General features: G+C 35.2%; 1 protein-coding gene across 1 annotated transcript in view; it reads left to right on the top strand.

Annotated features, from left to right (window-relative positions):
• Positions 1-27,416, top strand: part of LOC110463641 (mucin-22-like) — a 45,955-nt gene that overhangs the window by 4,909 nt on the left and 13,630 nt on the right. The window contains exons 4-16 of the mRNA XM_021518425.1: positions 9,483-9,619; positions 15,605-15,825; positions 17,191-17,404; positions 18,544-18,561; positions 18,879-18,982; positions 19,460-19,533; positions 21,126-21,601; positions 22,076-22,405; positions 24,361-24,699; positions 24,893-25,222; positions 25,622-25,954; positions 26,172-26,501; positions 26,886-27,218. Of these exons, the coding sequence (XP_021374100.1) occupies positions 9,483-9,619; positions 15,605-15,825; positions 17,191-17,404; positions 18,544-18,561; positions 18,879-18,982; positions 19,460-19,533; positions 21,126-21,601; positions 22,076-22,405; positions 24,361-24,699; positions 24,893-25,222; positions 25,622-25,954; positions 26,172-26,501; positions 26,886-27,218 (3,239 nt within the window). The remainder of the gene's footprint in view (positions 1-9,482; positions 9,620-15,604; positions 15,826-17,190; positions 17,405-18,543; positions 18,562-18,878; positions 18,983-19,459; positions 19,534-21,125; positions 21,602-22,075; positions 22,406-24,360; positions 24,700-24,892; positions 25,223-25,621; positions 25,955-26,171; positions 26,502-26,885; positions 27,219-27,416) is intronic.

Below are 27,416 nucleotides of genomic sequence, written 5' to 3'. Positions count from 1 at the left end.
CAGTTGTGTAACCGCACAACGCTCCAAAAATAGCGTGCGCACACCGTGCATACATCGTTCACACACCGTCCGCACATCGTCCACACATGGTGCGCACAACTGTACGATTTAACAATCGTTCGCCCCCTTGTGCGCTTCTCTCCGCACAACTGTGCGATTAGGTACAGTTTGTTGATCAATATTACGAAATGAAATAAATACGGAAGGATGTACATGTACAGCTGTATATATTACTGTGATTTCTCATCACAATAATTAAGATTATGTACAAGTTTACAATGCGTGTTACACAATATTACAATGACCGTTAGACTGTCAAGAATGGGTTTGGCTCCTAGATATCAGAACAGGTAAATAACATTCTGATGAGTGGACGGAGTTTTACCTGGCCTGTGCCTGACACCTATAGCTGATGTGTGATGAAGTATGACCGTTATGAAAACACAACTGGACAATTAGTATTTGTTAATTGCATTCGGTTTGGCTTATAGATCCCCTTCACCTGGATTAACACCCCGATGAGTTACGTGCATCGTGTAAGGTCCCGGGGCGGAGACAAGTACGGTCCAGGTTCATGTACAAAGTAGCTACATGGTATGTTTACCTGTATACGGGAACTGTGTTATAATTTTACATGTCGATTAAGGTCGTTCAAAAAACACCGAAAACACAATTTCTAAATTCAGGAAAGCGTAGACATTAAATTTAAAGATAAGCTTATAGATGCAGCTTGTATATATAAACACACTTTAAAATCAAGTGTATATGTTTAAACACGAAACCGTATATATTGTTAAGGCGTTCCTCAATTTACACCAACCACGATTGTTTTCGCACAACGTTCGTCCATCGTGCGCACAAATGTGCGTATGCAATGATCGTCCAATTTTTCAACGTTCGCACATCGTGCACACATCATTCATACACCGTGCACACACCGTGCGCTCTCCGCACATCGTGTAACGTTGTGCGATCCCACAACTGTACAATGTATATTAAGTAAGAAGTTGTATTAACAAAACAGAAATTGTAATTGTAAATCAACGTTATTCACATCAACAGTTGCTAACTTGCTATAATAATATCATAATCGACTACGACGTTGGAACGATTTGAAAGTGAAACTTTCAGCAGCTGATGAACCTTCCTGACGTTCAAAGTACTATAACATCATTTGATTTTCCAACGTCTGAAGAGAGGATCACTGCACGATCCTTACTAACAAAACGTCTTTACAATTTGATAACTTTGATGGGGATACATGGCCACGCCCATTGTTCGCAACGTAGCTCTACAACATCCAGCTATGTTAATGATCAGGGCCTGTATTCACGAAGCCGTACTTTAGCCCAAGCATGTTTTTTTGTGCTCAAACTAACTTTCTTGTAACTCACTTAAATTATTTGACCAAGTTTCAAGTTTTCAAGGGTTTTTTTTACACTCACGCCACACGTATACGTGCGTAACAAGAGGTCACATAATACATAGTATACATTGATGGACATAGTACTCACATAATATGACACATGATACAATTCATACAATAACAACCCATTTCAATAATTCTTTTAGCTAAATTATTTTAGATATTAAGTAGCTTCATTACTCTTTGTATAAATTTACTTACTTTTGTTAAGAGTACCGTGTTACAAATTGAGAACATTCCTTTCATTTTGATATAAGTTGGGTTGACATAATAATAATTTGGTATATAAAGTTGTCTAAGACCTACAACAGATACATTAGGACATTGGTATAAGTAGTGGTATTCGTCCCCAACACAGTTATTACATAGGGACATAACCTTTTCTCGCGTGGGACTCTATTCCATCTTCCTGTGACACGGTCAGATAATCAAGTATCAAACATTTAAAATAGAATGGGCTTAAAGTCTTTCCGAAATTATTTCAAAAAAGTTGATAAAATATCATAGTTTTATTAATAATTAACAGAACAGAAAATTGAACCGAGTTTGAGCTTGATAACGGTTTTATGAATACAGTAGCTGTTTACACTTAAAATGTAATTATTCACTTTTGTGATTGAGAATTAGACTCCCCAACGCTATTTATAATATGCAGCAAGAACAGCAAATTCCTTTTGTCAATATTTTGTATTCGGGTTCAAATTAATTGCAGATATAACCTCCACAAAAGTCCGTAAGTATGTTATTACTACAACAATCAATGAGTCGAATAAAAAGAGTTTAAGTCACCTGATATTTATAAATATAGAACAGCTTAATAAGTTTATATGTTATAGGCAACGTTATGTAAGTTATTTTCACCAGTGTTTATGTCTTTGATGAGGGTTGGGGTATTTACAAACTACGCATAATCCGGCAATCATAGGTTGACGAAGATTATATAATAGTTGGAGATTATGTTACCGTAAATTTGTTTCTACCTTATCCAATATTTGATCAAATTGACAAAAGTTTTTTTGCGAAGTTTCAAGTCATACATTGTAACAAAAGAAACTGCTGTTAGTTTACCGCGACAGTACATTGCAATTCGTTCTGAAGCTAATTGAATGTTATATACCCTGCCTGTATATCTAATCAAATCAAATCAGCGCGGATATATGGCCAAGTCGTTACACACAAGTCTCGATAGTTGCGAAATGAGGCAGCCATTGCACCGCCAGTAAATGGAGGTCTGACGAGAGGACATTTGCTATATAGGTCGATGGTCTTGTGATGGTCACGAGGGTTACAGTAAAAGCAAATAATGTATATTAGAAGGCACATAGAGAAAAATACTTAGGTTAAGTTGTTGTATTGATTTGGTTTAGCTGATGTAGCTGTTGCATCTGCGCAATCGTAATGCCCTTGCAAGTGAGAAAGCCAGGACATTTCTTGGTCGTCGTGTATCAACACTAAATCTCCGAGACTTCTTGAATGTAATCCGATTAAAAGCGCGGTGACACAACATCACCTCATCAACTGCTTTAATTGTGTCTGTCGTTATATGTTACGCTAATGAAACAATGTCCTTTTTTACGGATGGATCTAGTTTCTTCTTGTCACACGGTCATCGGAGAAGTAGAGACACAAAACGTCAAACAGTACCATATTTCTTGTAGTGCCTGGTATTCAAACGATGTGCTTTATCGAGGCGAACCTTTGAGACCGCTGGTACTACCGTATTTATAGCATTGTGGCGTTGATGTTTGTCTACCAATATAACATGCCATCGCATACTGGTTGAATTGGCAGAACTAGTTTTTGTGGAAAAACAATGTGTAATCAGCCGACATGTCTCCAGTAGAGGACGTTTGCAATATCCTTGTTTGATTCATTTTGAAGCGTCAAAATTAGCCGTGTAAATTTTCAGAAGCTGGCCCAAACCTAAACTGATAAAATTGACACCTTACCTGCTCTCCTGTCCGTCGGTGTAGATGTTGAATGTGTTATGTGTAACGCCGTAACTGGGATTGCGTAAGGTGTAGTGAGCGGTTATACAGTGTGACTTGCCAAAACTCAACTGATTCTGTGTTAATGTCCAGTAACAGCGATTGAGCACGGCATGTTTTCATGAGTTATGACAAATGAATATACCAGCATTTCAATAAATAAATTGATACAAAATTGATGATAGTGAAACTCAAATGGCATTTTCATCTCGGATAAAGTAGTGTTTACCTTTACTTCCCCCTGAATATATATATGTATATAAATTATGTTCCTAATCACACATCACATTCGTCTTAATAAACAACAAGAGAATACCAAATTGACAACAACCGTAATACGAGCTCAAACTTAATAAACCAGCGTAAAGCGTGAACAACAAGTACAAAGAGAATAAGGCTATGTGTTCCGGACAGGTAAGTTACTAAAGGCTACCAATACATACCTATCATGTAAATCGCTAAGTGTGGTGTGGACCTTAGGGTCATGAACAAAACTGACTCGTGTTCTGTTTTCATTGATACTGTATACGAGATTATCCTACAAAATGAGTGACAAATCAGGTTGAAGTGCATTGTTTAAAGGTGCCATCCGTCTACCTATTTTGTATCTGTTTGTGTTTACTGATTATATGGTGAGGAATTCGCTGACTTGTCAGGTTACGCTTTACTGATTAGACAGGTGTTACCTCTCACTTCTGATAACGGATCTGTTAAACAAATGTTTAAATCTGATAATATTTTGTATATTACTGCATAGACACCGAAATATTTACACAACAAAAAATGTTGACTCTTATATATTTACATTTTAACAGACTAGTCCCATGTTGTATTCAGGAGTAGGAATGCACATTCAAATACATTCATAAATTAAAAGAAATAAAATATATGTGACCTTTATAAAAATAATTTTAGAAATGTAAAAAATGATTCCTTTACATTATTTTCACTTAGGACACAATAATAATAATAATAATTCGAGGTTCTTATATACCGCTTTATCAAAACCTAGTTCATAGGTCGTCTCAAAGCGGTTCACAAATTATTATCCGTGGTTTTAGGGCCTTTGCAACCAGCCAACATCTTTATCAACTCCACGGGGAGCATACAGCCGGTGCTGACATTTCGGCGCTCACAGCTAGCATTCTACAATTCTAGCACTCCCCAACCAAAGACTCATTTACAGCTGAGTAGACTGGAACAAGCGGAGTAAAGTATCTTGCTGAAAGATACATGTACAACACCGTGCCGTGCCGTGCCGTGCCGTGCCGTGACTCGAACTTGGACCCTTCGGTCACGAGCCCGGCGTCCTACCACAAGACTACCGTGCGTCCTACAAAACATCACTCTTGAGAATCCTATTGTAACGTAATGAAATTTGCATATCATTAAAAGGTAGGCATGCTCACTTTGCATTAAAATGTGTCTGTCATATTGAATAATGACAAAAAAGAGTATAGTTATCTTAAGACACGGCTCTGTAATATAATATTAGTCTTGACTAACTAGATTACCGTTTACAGTGTACAAATTATGGCTTTAAATTGTATTTATGACTTATAATTACATTTAGCAGGTAAACCTCCGAGCTTGCGTTTTAGTAATATGAAATACCAAATGTTCAAATGAAATCATACAAAAAGTGAGTTGGCAATATATTTCCCCCGGAAAGCCATACGGTGTAACAAATAGAGCAGAGTACAAAACCGGTTATTTCACCTAGCGATCATATACAAAAGGTACAGGCTACTCCACAGAGCGTGTCAAACACGTGTGATACCTGTGATAGTATGTATAGCTCTTTAATGGCAAACACATTATTTAAGTTTAAGGCAAAATGCAATGGCGTATCTATAAATGTTTAACCGTGCCAGAATACACGTTACTTCTGTGGTAAATTTTGTCCTTTGAAGATGAAGTTATATTTTGTCTTTATTTGTTGATAATGAGGTAAGTTGTTTCTTCGTCCATTGACACTTTGGTATATTTTGTCTTTATTTGTTGATAATGAGGTAAGTTGTATTTTCGTCCATTGACACTGTGGTATATTGTGTCTCTATTTGTTGATAATGAGGTAAGTTGTATTTTCGTCCATTGACACTTTGGTATATTGTGTCTCTATTTGTTGATAATGAGGTAAGTTGTATTTTCGTCCATTGACACTGTGGTATATTGTGTCTCTATTTGTTGATAATGATGTAAGTTGTATTTTCGTCCATTGACACTTTGGTATATTGTGTCTCTATTTGTTGATAATGAGGTAAGTTGTATCTTTTGTCTTTATTTGTTGATAATGAGGTAAGTTGTATCTTCGTCCCTTGACACTGTGGTATATTGTGTCTCTATTTGTTGATAATGAGGTAAGTTGTTTCTCCGTCCGTTGATATTATGGTATATTTTGTCTTTGTTTGTAGACAATGAGTTAAGTTGTATCTTTATCCATTAGACGAAATGGTATACTTGTACTTGTGTGTTGACAATACGTTTATTGTATCTTTGTCCGTTGATGTCATGGTATAGTTCGTCCTTGTTTGTTGACAGAAAGTTATATTGTATCTTTGTCCGTTGAAGTCATGGTATAGTTTGTCCTCGTGTTTTGAGGGTAATATATAGTATCTTTGTCCGTTGAAGTCATAGTATAGTTCGTCCTTGTTTGTTCACAGAAAGATGTATTGTATCTTTGTCCGTTGATGTCATGGTATATTTCGTCATTGTGTTTTGAGGGTAAGATACATTGCATCTTTGTCCGTTGATGTCATTGTATATTTCGTCCTTGTGTGCTGACAGTAAGATATAGTGTATCTTTGTCCGTTGATGTCATGGTATATTTCGTCATTGTGTTTTGAGGGTGAGAGATATTGTATCTTTGACCGATGATGTCATGGTATATTTCGTCCCTGTGTTTTGAGGGTAAGATACATTGCATCTTTGTCCGTTGATGTCATTGTATATTTCGTCCTTGTGTGCTGACAGTAAGATATAGTGTATCTTTGTCCGTTGATGTCATGGTAAAGTTCGTCATTGTGTGCGTTGGCAATAAGATGTATTGTATCTTTGTCTATTGATGTCATGGGATAGTTCCTCCTTGTGTTTTTACGGTAAGACATATTTTATCTCTGTCCGTTGATGTTATGGTGTCTATTTTCCTTGTATGTTGACGGTGAAGTTGATCGTACTTTTGTCTGTTGACAATATGGTGTGTTTTGTCCTTGTGTGTAGACGGTGAGGTACAGTTATGGGATCGCACAACGTTACACGATGTGCGGTGTGCGCACGATGTGTGCACGGTGTGTGAACGGTGTGTGCACGATGGGCGAACGATAAAAAGCTGGACGATCAGTACCTGCGCACATCTGTGTGCACGATGGACGGACGCTGTGCGATAACAATCGTGGTTGGTGTAAATTAAGGAATGCCTTAACAATTTATACGGTTTCGCGTTTAAACATATAACCTTGATATTTACGTATGTTTCTATATTCTAGCAACATCTATAATTTATTTTTCTGTCTATACATTCTTATATTTAGAAATTGTTTTTTCTGTGTTTTTAAACAAACTTAATCGACAAATGTAAAATTACAACACAATCCCGTTTACAGGTAAACATNCGGGGGGGTGAAAATCCAGGTGAAGGGGAGCTATAGGCAAACGAATGCAAATAAAAAATACTATTCATTACGGTCAAACGGTATCGCATATCAGCTCTGTGTGTCAGAACTAGTCAGGTAAACTCCGGACACTCATAAATTGTTATTTACCTGTTCTGTTACCTTGGAGCCAAACCCATTCTTGACAGCCTATATATAGCTAACGGTCGCTGTCAGTGTGTAACACGAGTTGTGAAATTGTTTAATCTTGATTATTGTGATGAGAAATTACAGATATATACACAGTGTACATTATCGCATACAAGCCTTCCGTATTTTTGTCATTCCGTAATTTTGATCTACAAATGATACTAAATCGCACAGTTGTGCGGAGAGAAGCGCACAAACGAGCAAACGATTGCTAAATCGCACAGTTGTGCTCACCATGGGTGGACGATGTGCGGACGGTGTGTGAACGATGTATGTACGGTGTGCGCACGCTATTTTTGGTGCGTTGTGCGGTCCCACAACTGTATATTAAAACCTTGTCCGTTGGCGCTTTGGTATATTTTGTTGCTGTGTGCTGACGATGAGGTATGTTATGTTTTCACTATAGTGTAAACTACTGTTCCGCTCAGGTCTGACATTTATACAGTATAGGCAGTATTCATTGTGTAGTGTTAGAGAACGAACATGTTGACCACATTTATCCCAATGTCTGCATAAAATATATCACCTTTGAGAATTTTTATTTTTTTTCTCTATGCAAAGTAACTTGTCTGATGATACACACCTATTGCGTTGCATGTTTTATATATTTACATATTTATTAGATACGTCACACTTCCTGGATTCATGATGTTATTGTGGGCCTTGTCTCAACGAAGAAATAATGAAACATGATCTTGTCTCATGGCTTGTAAATGGAAATTTGTATATATTTACCTGTGTCAACATCGGTAACGTAAAAATCCGAGATGAATAAAGTGATACCAGCGTACCCTGCAGCAAAAATGCATCTGACCGAACACTCAGCAGCCTATGTTTGCTATGATTAATGTACCCACACACATATGATTGTGCCTTTAGTATTTGGTCATATATACAATATGCCAAAAAAGTATGCTGCGCTGCGAAATACGACTTTTGAGTCTGTCTATGACTCATCGGTGATGCTGGGGTGTAAAAAGTGGACAATCCAAATTGTTTTAACTTCTGTTGAAACAAAGGTGCACGTGCCTAGAACCCCTTAATTAACTAACATAACACTTTAAATGTTAAATTTTCAAAATAAATAATATGTAAAGAGTGTATATTATGAACTGTTTCACTGTGCGAAAAGACAGATGTGGTTTTCAAGGTTACAGCCAACCTCGGCGACTAATACAATTCACCAGCAGAGTCCATCATGTTGTACCAAATCAATAAGGCTGAATCTGTGGATATAGCATAGAGAAATGTACCGTAACTCATATGTACCCTGTTACATGTATACATGCTAATGAAGTGTGGTTTGATTTGAAAATACAAAAATGTCATGAGATACGCTATCTCAAGTAAAACTTATATAGTTTATGTTAGCATTGTTTTTTACATGATACTTTATCTTGTTACAGTCGTGCAATGAATAGGCAAGACATATGATACTATCAAAATCAATGCTTATTCCAAGTTTTCTTTGTTTCGAAAATGTACAGTTTGAGGTGTATAGATTATATACTCGTAAAATCAAAGTATTTGTTGATCTTAAATTAAATGTATACAAACGCTGGCTTCGCAGTTTCAATTATGTTCACGTTTCTAATTAGATAAATTACAAACTGTAAAACAACGCAAAGGATATTTTGAATTAAACTTTGTTTGTTTGGCTTTTATCTCAGTTTTTCTTAACCGCATCATGTTGGACCCTTTCATCACAATGGCTTTTTTCTTATTTATAAAAACAGTCTTGTTCTGTGAAACTAATGTGATATGTTTATTTTTTTTAAAGCACCATTCTTAAACAAAAGACCATTACTGCCTTTTATGGGAACTTCCCATCGTTTGTATGTCAAAGGTCTAGGTGGTGTGCAGCAGCGTGCCCTGTCATTAGATTGTGACATATCGACATCGCATAGCCTGCGTTAAATTGCAAAGGGAGATAGGAGATGTACAGACTCACCTTCCCCTCCCACCCAAAACCCTTCAACCCACACATATATTACTAGACAATAGCATTGCTTAAAATATAAAAATGAAGACTTTATGAGACATGAGTTAACACACAAATGAAATGACTAGTAAATAAAGTTGTTTGAACTGCAAAAGTATTCATATGCAGTTTGATAATAAACAGTAATGATAAGTGCAAAATAACTATACATTTCTTTTCCGAAACGAGACATCTTTCTTATTCACGAAATAAATAGGCCATGGCTATCGCTATTTGAGAGAACTAATTCATATGCTCAAAAGGATACCTATTCACACTAAAAATAGAAACAACCAGGAAGCTATTTACTTTGTTCTTAAATACAAGACACATTCGTACTGGTTAGGGGACAGGACTGGATTTGACATCCTACGGGTTTTGTACTGGACCAAGCATAACATGGACAGAAGAAAACCGTACAAAGGTAAGCAAACTGTTTTGATATAGAGTTGTTACTGTGAATGAATGGTGAAAACACTTTTAGGGGGCGGGGGGGGGGGTTCCATATTCTTATGCGTATGTTGTAAACTAGTGATTTTGAATCAGTGGACAATTTGTCAAGATGCTGTTTGAGTTACAAGTCATTTATAGGTATCTTGATTTACTATATATTCATAATATTTACAATGTTACTCGAGCAATTTTTCCAAAATGCAGTATCTCTTGAAATAAAAACTTTCTTCGTACATGCCTTTCTTTCAAGTCTTCTATGTGCTAAACGACGATTCTCAGACAAAATAACACAAACCTATAACATTGGGGGCGGTTTGCCTTGACTTTTGCCTTTTGAAATCGACCAAAACGTGTTGATTTTTAAAATTACAATAATTACAATGCTGTTGTCACGTGACATTTTCCTGTCTGGAAATAGTTCTCACAGACCGGGTAAATTATTACAGAAAAATGACTATTAGAAAGTAAAAAAATATAAACAAAGCTGCATTAAGATCAATTCTACGTTAAGGAGCTTTTTGATGTGTTGTTTATCATCGGGTAATGATACATAATTTGTTACAATACATTAGTGGAAGTAAAAGAGTCAACATATATTTAAACAAGTGTTTTTTTGATGGACATGATTTGGAAGAAAATATCACAGAAAGGCAGCATTTGTTCTTAATGCGTGTTAAAGAATACAAAATATATGCTATCACGGTAACACATCTTAAAAGTGTAGTTACAACTGTCGAAACAAACTTAGCCGTTATCACATTTTGCACTCTCAAGATGTTTTCAATTCGTCGATCGTCAACGCAATTCAAATAAAAAGAATGGATTGGTTAGTGTTGTTTTCCTAACAAAATAAAAATAGTTTACTTTAAGAACGTAATAGCCAAGTAAAGCCACATTTCAGGAAGTAATCATAAATATATCGTGTACATCCAGGTACTGCCTCCTCGCACGAACACTTACAAAGTAGAAATGAATGAAACGCAAAATGAGCACACAGACTCTCAAACAGGTTATACAATATCGAATTCTAATACTGACTTAGTAACAGACTCATTATGTCAACTTGGTTTGCTTTTAAATTCTAGTTCAACGGCAAATGAAAGGTCAATAAGGTTGGCATCACTCTAACATATGTTGTTACAATAATATACAAAAATATCTCTACTTTCACATTTGTCATGACGATAATACAAACAGTATTTCTACTCTCATATATGGTGTTACAATATTATCAAGAGTAAATCGACTTTCTCGTATAAGTTGTAACAATAATTTAAAGAAATACCGAACTACACACAGAAGTATTTACATATAACAACTTACTCAGACAGTCTAGAACTAGTAGGTGTGTGACGGGTGACCAGTAATACAGACAAAACCAACACATTGTTAAGGCACTGGTAATACCAAAGAAACATGTTTTAATGATTGGGAAACCAAATATTTGTGCAGTATTGGGGTAGATTGTTTCTTTCTTGATGATGTTCAAGATGTGACAAAATGAATTGGTAATGCCACTTGATTGCGTGATGTTGTTAGGTAACCGTAAATCGTTCTGAAATTTAGCCAACATGCGCAATTGTTTTTAAAAGTATGTGGGTCGATTGTATTGTTAATAAATTGCCCATTATCAAATCTAAGCTTACGGTCATCATTCAATTTCAGTATTAAGTACCACCCATCAACGCGTTAAAGGTCCCATGGTTACTTTCAATAGGAGTCACTTATAATATGTTGATCAATATTAGACATGTGAGTTAAACTAGATAATTGTGACGATGAAGTTTGGTAAAGGTGAGACATCTTCCGCATTCCTCTGACTGCGACGTCAACTACACCAATGTTTACATAGACATTGTTGTTAGAACAACGAGGAGTGGTTTGCATAACGATGGGAACATGAACCATGACCATTTCAAAGTGTAACTGATACATAACGCACACGCATGCTAATAAACGTGTCAGAGGCCAATGTTACATCGGGGAGCCAATTTACCTGAAGCCGACCCGGAAGATCTTATATAGGATTTTATAAAAATAAAGATAAACTCGAACGTGTTAAAGTATTTGAATTAAAGTATGACTCGTTTTTGGTGCAACAACTTGACAAGACATATATTTAAACGTTAAGATTGCATGTCATTTATGTTGCTTAAAATATAAAGTTTATTACATAGGTCATTCAATGTTTGTAAATTAATTTATAATTCGTTCTGCGTTGGTATATGGTATGCTTTATGTATGCTGTTACTATCTTGTCATTAGAATGCAATGTCTAAAGCCTGATATACTTTTGATTTTAATTCACTACGTTCAACCGAACATAAAGCAATTATCATATAAAACTCAACACCTATGTATGGGAGTGGCCTTCGACCGTCAACCGTTTTTATTAAAGTAAGTGAAATACAAACACGTGCGGTTACACGTTACCCGTCTCGCCTCACGCGGCTACCTGTGTCACCTCTAATGCTTGTTAGTACGTTTGGTTGTCAAGGTGCATCGAGGCATTTAATTTCAGGTTATACCCATTTATGTATGAAAGATGGTGGTTCAGAGTAGCTTGTTGGAAATATACTAGTAACACTTAAACACATTTTTGTATAAACGGAGGGTGTGGCCTGTCTGGGTACACCGGGACGGGGCCCAATAGGGGAAATCGAGGTTTAAATCTTTAAAATTATTCTTCTGTACCATTGAAGGGATTAATCAAAATTCGGCCTTGGGTATCCTTGGGCAAAAGGGACTAAAGTTTGTAAAAACAGAGGGTATGGCCCTCTGGGTGAAAAGCGGCTGGGCCAAATAGGGGAATTTGAGGTCGATTTTTTTAAATCCTTCTTCTCCTGCACCACTGGAGGAATTTTAACTAAGTTGAGAGCATCCCTTGGGTAAAGAGGGCTGAATTATCTTTAATCGGAGGGTGTGGCCCCCTTTGGGGCAGAGGGGCGGGGCCCTAATAGGGAAAATCTAGTTAATTTTTTAAATTCCTTTTCATTCAGTTTGATAGGAGTGATTTTACTAGAATTTGGTCCAAAAATATATTTGGCAAGGGAGACTCAAATTGTTTTAACAAAGCGATATATACTTGTAACACTTTACCAACAGACAGAATGTGTTACAATTCAGGATCCCGGTACCACTGCTAGAAATTGTTACTAAGTGTTGAAACTGTTTTGCTCGCATGGCTATAACTTTGATAAATCTTACCTGATAAGACAATCATATCATGAGAAATAATAAAGATGAAAAAAATAAATATAATCAACAACACAGTTTTCGAGTAGAAAACATCAGCAAGGTTAGACCAGGATTCGAACACACTGGAGAAAATAAAGTAGGAAGTCTCCTTTTTTCTAAAGTTTATGAGCTTATAATGAATACATCGTGCGCAATCAGAGGCGTCTCTATGAAACTGTTAACAATGAAGAGTGCATTCAATACGATACCAGTTTTCTGTAATAGGGGATACAATCTCGCATTACAAAAATGTCTGTCGTAACGTAATAGACGCCTCATATGACGAGACTATTCACGTATACCTCCCATACAATGCGATACTACGTTCGTTTATTTATTTACATATGTACATGTATATAAATAGATGATATATAATACAGAGTTTTGACGTCATGTTCTGATTACATACATGTAAAAAAATTCAATGTGTCAAATATCGACTTTACGTAAGTTAAATAAACTTCAGGACATACTTTGGATATTTCATTTTAATTTACTTCTAAAACAAGCAAGTATCTTATGATTTACATTTCATTTGCTTTTACATTCATACAGTTTCAATGATATTAAAAACAAACTACTTGTAGAAATGTTCGTTTGTTTTCATTAAAAATGTATAAACTGAGGTAAAGGCTATCTGTTATCCTAAACATATTTCTCATTGAGTATTATCAGTGATACGCGAAATTTTAAACTTGTCTCGGTGAATCAAACACACTTTTCTTTCTAAAATTATTTTCTCTCTGCAACTCAGTTTTGCCCATTCATACCACGATTCTTTTAAATATCGCGTTAAACAACAAATACTGAATCTCCAGATTGTAGTGCCCAGCCGTTTCCTTATATTGTATTCACATTGAGCCAGTTTCAACACACATTAATGGCTAAAACTACCACTTACCTATGACTATGCTCAATATTTTAACAAAAAAAGTTGCTTTATATAAGCAACCCCCTTATGAGTGCACCATGTGTATGGTAAATTACATAGCCAGGGTTATAAACAAGAAACACCTTGTTTTACGCGGTGGACATAGTCATGATTAACAATTAAAGCTATTCATTTGTCAAAGTTTGTACAGATAGCAATCGTATTTTGTCTGAGGTGGTTCGTGGTCAATTGGACAGTTACATGTTGATATGAGTTTTGCACATTGATTAAGGATGACGCTATGTTAGTATTTATCTTGGTAGTAAACGTATCTGAGTTAAACACTCGGTTGATCGTTTAGTACCACTATAAAACAATACTAATGTCACCCTGTAGGTCGTGAAATGATGAAGGTCGTGTAATGAGAAAATGAGACACCTTCCGTTCTCACTGTTGTAAGAGGCAACTAATGTGGAAACCCACTGCAGAACCGGAATTTTGCATTGTGCCCTCTACCTGGTGACAAGTAAGCGGCCAATGTAAATCTGCTGTACCCTTTGCAACATTGGAGACTCCGTGTTTATATCTACCTCCTATATAACAAGGTTTTAGTTTCTTTTTGCAACACCGCAATTTTGATCGTTCTCTAAATGGGGCGGGACAAAGGTCCTGTCCACAGACTATGGTATACCAAAGTCAATAAAATGAGGAAAATCGCAACAAACTTGTTAACCAGTAAATTAAGACAGAAGGGAACAATGTGCAGGGTGCCTTTTGCATAATTTCATGGAGGTAACACTATTAAGTCGAAAACAGATCTGAAACATCTTAAAGAGGCAAACACACCTTCTTACCTCATTCTATACATATTACAAAATACACAAATACATCATATTCATTGATGCACGCCATATATGGTCTTACATGTATCTGTTATATACTATGATACTAAAACCTTGTCGGCTGTGCCCCACGTCATTGGGGTCAATACAAAAATCCATTGTATGCCATTGTGGATCACAGTCGCAAACCTTTTCATCTGAAATAGAGGTTTCACAACTTTTTAAAGAAAAAACGAGGACATTTTCGGGGTTCCTGAAAGACTTCCTCACTTGATTCCTTGTCCAGTTTCTCTGTCAGCCTGGATTGTCTGGATTTCGATGTCAAAATTAAGGTTATAGTAATTTTTTCTTACTGAAATAAAATTGAGATTCTGCAGTGTACAACCAATGTTCACGATGCAATATTTATCATACTTTTATTAAATCCCACTTTTTACGTTTGCCCTTCCTCTCACCCTGACGCCCCTGTGGTACCATAGATTGAATAAGAGTGGAACAACGACGATGCATTCCCTTAAAACATCAAGGTTATCAAAATAGGATACATTCTTCCGACTAAGACACATTGGGCTATTATAATGTTTGTTATTAACACTTACCTGTTTTCAAAATAATAAAAAATAATTAGTTTTCAATTTCAATGACAATATAAAAGATTGATATCTGCGTTTGTAGTTTCATTTTCATTCTGAGTCCATAATTAACTCTGTATGTATATGAAAGCAAGTAAAAAAAAAATTAAAAAAATTGTGTCAAAAATTGTAACACGAGGTCCGTAAATACTTGATCACTCAACATTTTCTTGATTAATTCTTTTACTGACCATTGCTAATAACTGTGAGAATGTATATTTGTAGAATAAACTCCACAGTTCAGTCACCTGTCTGCCGCGTTAATTTAATTTAACTCAATTGGTATCCTGTATATAATGTAAAAGTGCATATATGTTACGATGGAATACTTTGTGAAATAAATAAAATGAATCCAACTTTATGCACTTTTTCAGATCCCGATGTGGATTATATCGGACGAACTGATAGAAAGAACAGCAATGAATCATATGTACCCATACCGTACGTCCGTGACAATGGTGAGGACAGAAGTGTATCGAGTGGCATGGCGTTCGGAAATTATGCCATATCTGATGAATATGCTGTTGAGGATCCCCACTGGAACATGATGGCATACAACTCAAAACGTCACTGGGCCAAGGCCAATTGGTCGGAGGTGAGTACAGGATAGGTCACGTCATGGTTCATCGACAATATTACATGAACGTTTAAGGGTCCAGAATGAATCAATCGATACATGTATTCCTTCCCGGTACGTAGAGTTTCCTAGATGTGTGCAAAATGTCGCACGTTGTATATGTATTCTGCACCGTTGATATTGCATCAAGAATTCTAGCATCAACATTAAAATTTTGCTTTTGAAACCTCGCTGAAATCCAGTGTTTTAAATTGTAGTAATTTGAATGTAAAGAATGTTAGACCTCCAATGGATCAACTGCTTTTAAAATAGAATTTGAAAATAAGCTATATTTGTAGTATTTATAAGTATATTTGGGGTCTGTATAAATGTTCATATCTTCCGTACATTTCTCTGATATGTTTTTTTCTAAAAGACTATGTTTATTCATTATACTGTTCAACATATACTGGTATATACATTTATTAAATTATGGGCATGTGCGATCAATGTTTAGGTATTTGTACTTAAATACTTAAATATTTCGTATTTAGTAATACTTATACAGCCATGAACTATGATCAATGCATTGTTGTTTCTTTAAATGATTGATGTGTTAAAAATAGAACAGATCACATGGTAATGTGGTACCCACAGATAATAACGACGACTAAGTATGTGTTCCTAAACGTACTGGTAGTGTAGTAAGTTAATAATACAAACCAATGTCAATAAAGTCCTTATCATACATGTATCACGGCATCACCGGACTTGTTACACGGTGAAATACTACGGCATACACCCTATTCAACTGTTAAACTATAAGATGTTTGCATGTTCTTTTTGCTTGCAAGACTTATAAATAGACGTTCAGAATGCATCACATGATTTTCAACAAATTTCACAACTCGATTGTTTAGCATGACATTTTACCCTGCTACACAATAGCACACCTACTTACACCCCTACCCAACAAAACAACTACACACAACCGCACATTATGTTTTCTAAAAGTTAAATCCCTTTCTTTATCACGACTAACTCACTTTAGTTTCTGAAAGGTTGAAATACGACGCAAACCTGAAGTTGGGTTTGCGTGAATACTTAACAACAAAACCGTACTAATTGTTTAGGTTTCTGTGGGGTGTCCATAAGGTTTCGTATTAGCGCAATCTAGTTTTCAACCAATGACAAAAAGTTGGTATACGGAACGCATAAGATACAAATTATATAACGAAAGTATTTTTTAGCACACTAATGAATGTGTAATTGCATTGCTGGTAAACATCTGAAGGAAACAACATTAGCATTTATATCTTAGCAAATTAGCATGAGCTATGTTTTAATATAAAATCAAATCAAACCTATAAAATTACTAGTTGACTGCTGGTTGCTATTCTTCAGCAATATGTGGAGTCAAACAGCCGATCAGATGATGTGAACCGTGACGAACACAATTATAGATCCAAGCGCCGCCATGGCCGAGAAGATTTTGCCCGTCCTTCTCCACGAGACAAGAAAGGAGGAAACACAAACATCAAACACTCAGCTCTGGCAGTATTCATGGTAGCGGTGGTTGTAGCTATCCCACTGTTGATTATCTTCGTCTTCAGGAAAGGTATTTATCGTTGTCATCCGAATCAAATACATGATAATTTTTATTTTAATGTCTTCTATGCTGGGCATGGTACAATATACTGCAACAAATCGTTCAGAAAAAATAGACTTATCAACAGATCTCCATATCATTATAAGTGATAACATGTAAAATCTCATATTGTACCAGTGCTTATCAATATATTCCTCGTCAGACAGAAGTACTGATACATATCTACCACCCAATGAAAGAAAAAAGAGTTATATTTGGAGTCCCCTACCAGTGATTAGATATGATGACAAACTAATAGGTGTTGCATAACACACGAAACAACACATGTGGACTTATTATTTCATTACTTGACATTGTGGCTGCTCTCTTGCTACAGCCAGAGGCCATACTCCACAAGATCTTTCTGAAATTGAAACAATGTCCTGTTTACCATAGTATCTGGAACACGACAGGAAATATACATGTGCACAGATTATATAGAGTTACAACACCAAACACATATTGCTTGCTAAAGCATAACAAGTGCTCTACCCGGGCCATACCTGGCTCCTCCGGCCATGGCCTTCACTGGCCTCTCTCGCAAAGCGCTCACTTTTCCGAACCTAAAATACCGACTCTTAACACCTTGTAAAATGTACAATATTAACTATTCTTAAGGACGTACCACCCATTGTACATGTATATAAGTGATGAGGCACGCGCAGCATTTTAATCTAACTTCTAATTTAACATTTCCTTACCAAACCAACAATATTAGGTGTAGCATATGATGATGACAGTAACTCCTGTCTGTTTTGGAGATTTCCCACTCTTGCCCATATCTCTGTCATCCATGAACGACAGATGTGTAGCAGATAGATATACAGTTGTTAATGCATAAAGGGAGATAATCTATAGCACAATGAAAAAAGAAGTTACGAATACAAATGCTGAACATTGATAATATTATTATATTTAAGTGATGATAAACATTGCATTTACAACTTTGGTTTTATTTTGGTACTTTGGATCTGTTTGATCTTTGGTGCCGTGATTGTACGAATATTTCTTGGAAGAGATCTATGTATTACAATACTGCTAGCTCACCGATGGTTCTCTACTAATAAGCTTAATAAAGTATTTAAATGTTAAATTTAATTGTTTTTTAGGATCCCCGATCACCGAAGGTAAGTTTCTATACTTTGTCACCTACAGATAGGTACTAATAATCGAAGTTGAAATCATAAACAGACATTATTATTCTGTTATCATTTTTGTAAAAAAGAAATATTACAAAATTAAATTTTGGACCCGTAATTATATACATTATATATCGTCCATTTTGCTGATGTTCAAACTGCAAACTTTTTCTTAATTTAACAGCGTTTTATGTGTTTTATCGTTGTATTTGAAAACTAGGACAGAAACTGTGATTTTAACATGCAATAAGTTGCTTTGTACTTACTATAAAGTTCATGTTCATAATTTTGGTTGTTGAAAACAGGAACAATAGGCTTGGAATTAAAATTATCTGACCAGTTTCAAAAAGGCATGGAAGATCCCACTTCTACCGTGTTCAAGTCGACAGAGCAGGAACTTTGTACAGAGGTAATACCATTAGGGAAGCTAGATTACATGTTAATTGTTTAAAACAGAACCAGTTGGACCTTTGTACGGAGGTAATATCATTAGGGAAGCAAGATTACATGTTGATTGTTTAAAACAGAACCAGTTGGACCTTTGTACGGAGGTAATATCATTAGAGAAGCTAGATTACATGTTAATTATTTAAAACATAACCAGTTGGACCTTTGTACGAAGGTAATATCATTAGAGAAGCTAGATTACATGTTGATTGTTTAAAACAGAACCAGTTGGACCTTTGTACGGAGGTAATATCATTAGAGAAGCTAGATTACATGTTGATTGTTTAAAACAGAACCAGTTGGACCTTGAAGTCATTAATTTAACTATCGTTGAAATATTTGCATTGTCTCAGTTTTGTTTCTTTTGTTTAAATGTAACTCTTACATCTTGCGAATACATTATCATTACTATCTGTGATGCACGTTTATCTCCTAATAGGTAGAACAGGCATTTACTACAGACGACAACTTCCCAGGGGGCACGAACTATGTGTGTACGCTTAAATCACTAAGGTAATTATAATAAATATAATTAAAAAAAAATGATGAGCTTCTTCACTTTCAATAAAAACGCATACGGTTGTAAAACTTCGATTCAATATGAAAAAGGCAGGAACCGGGTATGTGGTCCCGGTTGCTCAAAGGTTGGTTAGCGTTAACTGGTGGTAAGGGAAATTATCAAGAGCATCTTATTTCATTTTATTACTATATTTTTACTGAAACATATTATAATAATAGATTTGAGGGTTTATTTTGCTTTGGAAAACTTTTTCTTCTTAATGACAACAATTTGAATTGTTCACTTACTGCTGGTTAAAAATTAACTAACCTTTGATCGACTGAGGCCTGATGTTAACGACTCGCGCTTGTTGTATTGTTCAATATTATATAAATACAAATGCATTAATAGAGTGTGACAGTGCCTATGGTCTCCTCGAGGGTATCACTGTCACCTGAGCCGAAGCCGAGGATGACAGTGGTAGCCGAGGCGTGACCCTAGACACTGTCAAACTCTGATGAGTGTGGTATTTATTTTATTATACCGTAAATCCTTTAATTAACAAAGTTTTTAAAGTTTCAAATACACGCAAATTGTATTTTCATCACCAAATTTAACAGTGAACTATTTTAGCTCTAGCAATAAAGTTATGTTTTTAACAATGCGAAATATCACGGCCGTTATAATAATTGAATTGTTGAAATTTACGACGGGGTAACCGAACAGTTTCTTCATATCATCATCAGTGATTGTGCCTTGTGTATCACTGCCCGGAAACCTCGTTTTTTTCCCATTTAAATCATAACTGCTTTGTAGATGTTTTTCGAGTCCTTATTAGTCAATAGTTTATCCAAATCACCAAACTTGACCTATGCAAATCGTGCATATTTCAGTTTACTTCACGTAGCAAACCGCCGAATGTTTGTCCTGACTACCACATTAATAAAGCGCTTGCGAATCTCACTCATCTCAGCGTTACATTGTAGTACTAATCACGGCGAGTAATACACGGTAGCAACATGAAGCGTCTGTGGACCTGCTTGTGCGATGCATTGCAATGCAACAAAACATGGCGCTGAAACGAACCGTACGCGCATCTTCTTTACGCGGTCACTATTTTGCATTGTCATTCACACTGTCGCCAGTTGGTAGGACGTTGGGAATCACCCTTCCATTGACTCAATGTTAACTCGATTGTGACAGTGTGAAATGAACAATATACCTCTACTAATCAGATAACAGCATTTTCACTACAGGTATACTAATATGCAATTTCAGGTACCACCTGAGGAATCGAATTCAATTTAATAAAAACTGCAACATTTTTTTCTCTCAATATTTCAATTGGTTGCAAGACTTTGTAGAATTTAGAAATGTCTTACTATTTATTAATTAACACCGATTAGATATAGTACTGACAAATATCACTATCCTAGCTACGCAATTACCCATTGGTTAAACAAATACGAAATAAAAAAGTAATAGAGTACACATGTATCATTTGCTTTATCGTTAGTTTATATCCCAAAAAGGGTCAGTTACATTAATTATACAGCAAAATTCGGACGATGCGTATGGTAATTGACATCATTTGTTATCTTTTTAGAAATGGCAGCATCATTGTCACTTTCGTGATAATCATTACTGGCAGTTACACTATACCTGGCAATGATCAATATGTCCAAACGGTTACAACATTCATAGGAGCAGGGGGGACACTGGGGTCATTTACAGTAATAAGTGGATCCGTAGTTGTCACATCAGCTTCCTATACGCAGCAAGGCGTCCACACGATCATTACAACAACCACATCTGCGCCAACGACAACAACATCCACTCCAGAGCCAACAACAACGACAACAACTCCGGAGCAAACAACAACGACAACCACTCCAGAGTCAACAACAACGACAACAATTCCGGAGCAAACAACAACAACAACCACTCCAGAGTCAACAACAACAACAACCACTCCAGAGTCAACAACAGCGACAACCACTCCAGAGTCAACAACAACGACAACCACTTCAGAGCAAACAACAACAACTCCCGAAGCTACAACTACTACCATTATTCAAACTGGTACATAGCTTACGATATTCCAGCTATAATGTTCATCTTGGTACTAGAACATGCCCAATTTCAATTAGTATCCTGCACGTTACTATAACTCGTACATGTGTTCATTCTTTTAAATGGGCAATCGTAAACCTTAGGATATTTCAAACAGACATATTATTACAATAAGATTTACCTAACAAACTTTAGAGTCCACTTTACATATACGAGAAAGAACACATGTTGCTTTAATATATTGTAGTGCTAAATACTGGAGTCAATAAATTTTGTCAAAGCTTTTAACAAATTTGGCGGACCATTATTTTCCGAGACAAAGATCTTTGTGGTTTAACTAAACAATATATAATAATTAAATTTTCATACAATTATCATAAACCAATGATTGGTTTGTAGATACTTTCAGATGTTTTGTTAAAGAATATGCATGTAAAAAGGTTCTTTATTGTTCATTGTTGTTAAATTAACTTTATTTCTCAGAAATTCAACTCGGTAGCTCGCTTACGTCTCCTCATGGTGATTTACTCATTGAGTGCAACGTCCAATACGCACCTAATACCTGGAATGAGATCAAGCTTATCTCCACTGGCGTCAGCTCTGGGATTGAAGCTGTTTGTTATGCTAATGGTACAACACAAAAGGACAACAACTCGTACCAACTGACCTTACATCCTACCGGAAATAACGTATCAATAAGTCTTCTATTTCCAAATACAACGAAACAATGTTTTGCCAGAAGCAACTACACGTGTCTGCTCTATGGAAATAACGACGTAATGGTTGAAACAACGAAATATGTCTCCATTCCAGGTATGTTATATCATAATTTAATATTTAACAGTTATACATTCATTCCCTGTTCATTTTCGTAACACTTCTGATACCTGTTGGCTACAATAGACATCTATCTGATATACTAGTAAAACATGTATCTGATATACTAGTAAAACATGTATCTGATATACTAGTAAAACATTTATCTGATATACTAGTAAAACAATATACTAGTAAAACATGTATCTGATATACTAGTAAAACATGTATCTGGTATACTAGTAAAACATTTATCTGATATACTAGTAAATCATTTATCTGATATACTAGTAAAACATTTATCTGATATACTAGTAAAACAAGTATCTGATATACTAGTAAAACAATATACTAGTAAAACATGTAGCTGATATACTAGTAAAACATGTATCTGATATAGTAGTAAAACATGTATCTGATATACTGTAAAACATTTATCTGATATACTAGTAAAACAAGTACCTGATATACTAGTAAAACTTTTATCTGATATACTACTAAAACAAGTATCTGATATACTAGTAAAAATTTTATCTGATATACTACTAAAACAAGTATCTGATATACTAGTAAAATATGTATCTGATATACTAGTAAAATATGTATCTGATATACTAGTAAAACAATATACTAGTAAAACATGTGTCTGATATACTAGTAAAACATCTATCTGATATACTAGTAAAACAATATACTAGTAAAACATGTAGCTGATATACTAGTAAAACATGTATCTTGTATACTAGTAAAACATTTATCTCATATACTAGTAAAACATGTATCTGGTATACTAGTAAATCATTTATCTGACATACTAGTAAAACATTTATCTCATATACTAGTAAAACATGTATCTGATATACTGTAAAACATTTATCTGATATACTAGTAAACCATGTATCTGATATACTAGTAAAGCAATATACTAGTAAAACATGTAGCTGATATACTAGTAAAACATGAATCTGGTATACTAGTAAAACAGTTATCTGATATACTAGTAAATCATTTATCTGACATACTAGTAAAACATTTATCTCATATACTAGTAAAACATGTATCTTGTATACTAGTAAAACATTTATCTGATATACTAGTAAAACAAATATCTGATATACTAGTAAAACAATATACTAGTAAAACATGTATCTGATATAGTAGTAAAACATGTATCTGATATACTGTAAAACATTTATCTGATATAATAGTAAATCATTTATCTGATATACTAGTAAAACAAATATCTGATATACTAGTAAAACAAGTATCTGATATACTAGTAAAATATGTATCTGATATACTAGTAAAGCAATATACTAGTAAAACATGTATCTGATATAGTAGTAAAACATGTATCTGATATCCTAGTAAAACATTTATCTGATATACTAGTAAAACAAATATCTGATATACTAGTAAAACATCTATCTGATATACTAGTAAAACAAATATCTGATATACTAGTAAAACAAATATCTGATATACTAGTAAAACATTTATCTGATATACTAGTAAAACAAGTATCTGATATACTAGTAAAACTTTTATCTGATATACTACTAAAACAAGTATCTGATATACTAGTCTTCGCCCCCTTACTCTTTCGGTTCGACGATGTCCCCCAATACACACGTCTATTATATGACCTTAGCTATTTGAAGCACGATAGATCCCAAACAAACTCATATAAAAAGTGACATTAAATATAACGACACGAACCACTAACCGTCCTCAACCAAAAGAAAACAATATTGTAGTTTACTATACAGTAGGTTATACCTTTAAACAGAGCAATAGACATGAAATCTTATTTTGTTTTCTTTGTGTAAAACAGACACTGTGATGATTTCAGAGAAATAAATAAGAGCAAGACCTAATAGTATATTACAAGTGTCAATAAGCTATTATAAAATATATTCTAATATAATGAAAACAACACTGTGTGCAATCAGTTACAGATGCAGCAGAAAATCTTGAAATTGTTGGAATTCCAACGATTAACGAAGGTGACAGATATGTAGTGAACTGTACCGGGGATCTGGCTCCGCCATCAAGTACACTCGACCTGTATACTAGAACCGCCAACGCTACGTCATTTACGAAATCTTCAGTAAATCCCCTATTAACGAGCGGTGTTGTAACTCAGTCATGCTACCTCCAAACAACAAAGAGCTACACTCTGATAGCCAACATGAATGATAATGGCACAGAGATGAGATGTGAGGCACTTAACTCTTCGCCAGGATCACGGACGACATCTGGTTCACGAACGGTTTCTGTAACAGTTTCTGGTAAATGTCAATATTTTTTATCATTCTAACCGAAATACTCATTAATCATGCGATGAAATTGTAATCAATTGTATTTAATATCTTAAGAAATTGTCAAAGTATTTAGATGATACTATATTCTTAAACCAAATCATTGTGACACAACAATAAGCTTGTTATATTGAGTTTTTATATTGTCATCTTTCTTTCACAGAAATACAACTCGGTAGCTCGCTCACATCTCCTTATGGTGATTTACTCATTGAGTGCAACGTTCAATATGCACCCAATACCTGGAATAAGATCAAGCTTATCTCCTCTGACGTCAGTTCTGGGATTGTAGCTGTTGGTTATGCTAATGGTACAACAAAAGAGGACAACAACTCTTACCAACTATCCTTTCTACCTGTCGACAGTAACATATCAATAAGTCTTCTTTTTCCAAACAAAACGAAACATTGTGTCGCAAGAAGGAACTACACATGTTTACTCTATGTGAATGACGACACCTTTGCGGAAACAACACAATATATCTCTGTTCCAGGTAACATTTTTGCCGAATTCGTAATTATTCCTCAGGGCTCGTTATATTAATTGTCCTTTTGACTTTTAAGTCTAATCGTTGTGATGAGTCTTTTAACATTGCTATTTTCAATTCCAAATAAAATTTCTGATGCCGTTTAATGAGTCAAAATGAATTGCCCCTGAATTGGGAAATGAAAACACATCTTATGGTATACATATCACCTGATGAATTGAACATCTTTAATTTAGAATATTATTTTCGATGAACATCTCACATTAGATAAAGGATACATTTTCTCTAAAGAGAAAAATAAATGAAAGTACGTCTTAGACAAATATGTTATACACTGTACCTTGGTATAATGCGATATCGATCAAAACCGTTTGCAGGCTGTGAATTTAAACTTCCATTTTGTAGATGCAGTTGAAAATCTTGAAATTGTTGGCAACACCATGTTAAATGAAGGTGACAGATATGTGGTGAACTGTACCGGAGATCTGGCTCCGTCATCAAGTACACTCGACCTGTATACTAGAACCGCCAACGCTACGTCATTTACGAAATCTTCAGTAAATCCCCTATTAACGAACGGTGTTGTAACTCAGTCCTGCTACCTCCAAACAACAAAGAGCTACACTCTGATAGCCAACATGAATGATAATGGCACAGAGATGAGATGTGAGGCACTTAACTCTTCGCCAGGATCACGGACGACATCTGGTTCACGAACGGTTTCTGTAACAGTTTCTGGTAAATGTCAATATTTTTTATCATTCTTATCTAATTCAAACTTCGGCGTGTAACCGAAATACTCATTAATCATGCGATGAAATTGGAATCAATTGTATTTAATATCTTAAGAAATTGTCAAAGTACTTAGATGATACTATATTCTTAAACCAATTTATTGTGACACAACAATATGCTTGTTATATTGAGTTTTTATATTATCATCTTTCTGTCACAGAAATACAACTCGGTAGCTCGCTCACGTCTCCTCATGGTGATTTACTCATTGAGTGCAACGTTCAATATGCACCCAATACCTGGAATAAGATCAAGCTTATCTCCTCTGACGTCAGTTCTGGGATTGTAGCTGTTGGTTATGCTAATGGTACAACAAAAGAGGACAACAACTCTTACCAACTATCCTTTCTACCTGTCGACAGTAACATATCAATAAGTCTTCTTTTTCCAAACAAAACGAAACATTGTGTCGCAAGAAGGAACTACACATGTTTACTCTATGTGAATGACGACACCTTTGCGGAAACAACACAATATATCTCTGTTCCAGGTAACATTTTTGCCGAATTCGTAATTATTCCTCAGGGCTCGTTATATTAATTGTCCTTTTGACTTTTAAGTCTAATCGTTGTGATGAGTCTTTTAACATTGCTATTTTCAATTCCAAATAAAATGTCTGATGCCGTTTAATGAGTCAAAATGAATTGCCCCTGAATGGGGAAATGAAAACACATCTTATGATATACATATCATCTGATGAATTGAACATCTTTAATTAAGAATATTATTTTCGATGAACATCTCACATTAGATAAAGGACACATTTTCTCTAAAGAGGAAAATAAATGAAAGTACGTCTTAGACAGTACCTTGGTAAAATCCCATATCGATCAAAACTGTTTGCAAGCTGTGAATTTAAACTTCCATTTTGTAGATGCAGTTGAAAATCTTGAAATTGTTGGCAACACCATGTTGAACGAAGGTGACAGATATGTGGTAAACTGTACTGGGGATCTGGCTCCGCCATCAAGTACACTCGACCTGTTTACTAGAACCGCAACTGCCACGTCATTTACGAAATCTTCGGCAAATCCCCTATTAACGAGCGGTGTTGTAACTCAGTCCTGCTACCTCCAAACAACAAAGAGTTACACTCTGATAGCCAACATGACTGATAATGGCACAGAGATGAGATGTGAGGCACTTAACTCTTCGCCAGGATCACGGACGACATCTGGTTCACGAACGGTTTCTGTAACAGTTTCTGGTAAATGTCAATATTCTTTATCATTTTAATCTAATTCAAACTTCGGCGTGTTACCGAAATACTCATTAATCATGCGATGAAATTGTAATCAATTGTATTTGATATCTTAAGAAATTGTCAAAGTACTTAGATGATACTATATTCTTAAACCAATTTATTGTGACACAACAATAAGCTTGTTATATAGAGTTTTTATAT

This window comes from Mizuhopecten yessoensis, unplaced genomic scaffold (assembly GCF_002113885.1).
Source record: "Mizuhopecten yessoensis strain PY_sf001 unplaced genomic scaffold, ASM211388v2 scaffold10919, whole genome shotgun sequence".
In the NCBI taxonomy this organism is placed as follows: domain Eukaryota; kingdom Metazoa; phylum Mollusca; class Bivalvia; order Pectinida; family Pectinidae; genus Mizuhopecten; species Mizuhopecten yessoensis.
The sequence above is the reverse complement of the archived record's forward strand: the minus strand, read 5'-3'. Positions and strand labels throughout refer to the sequence as shown.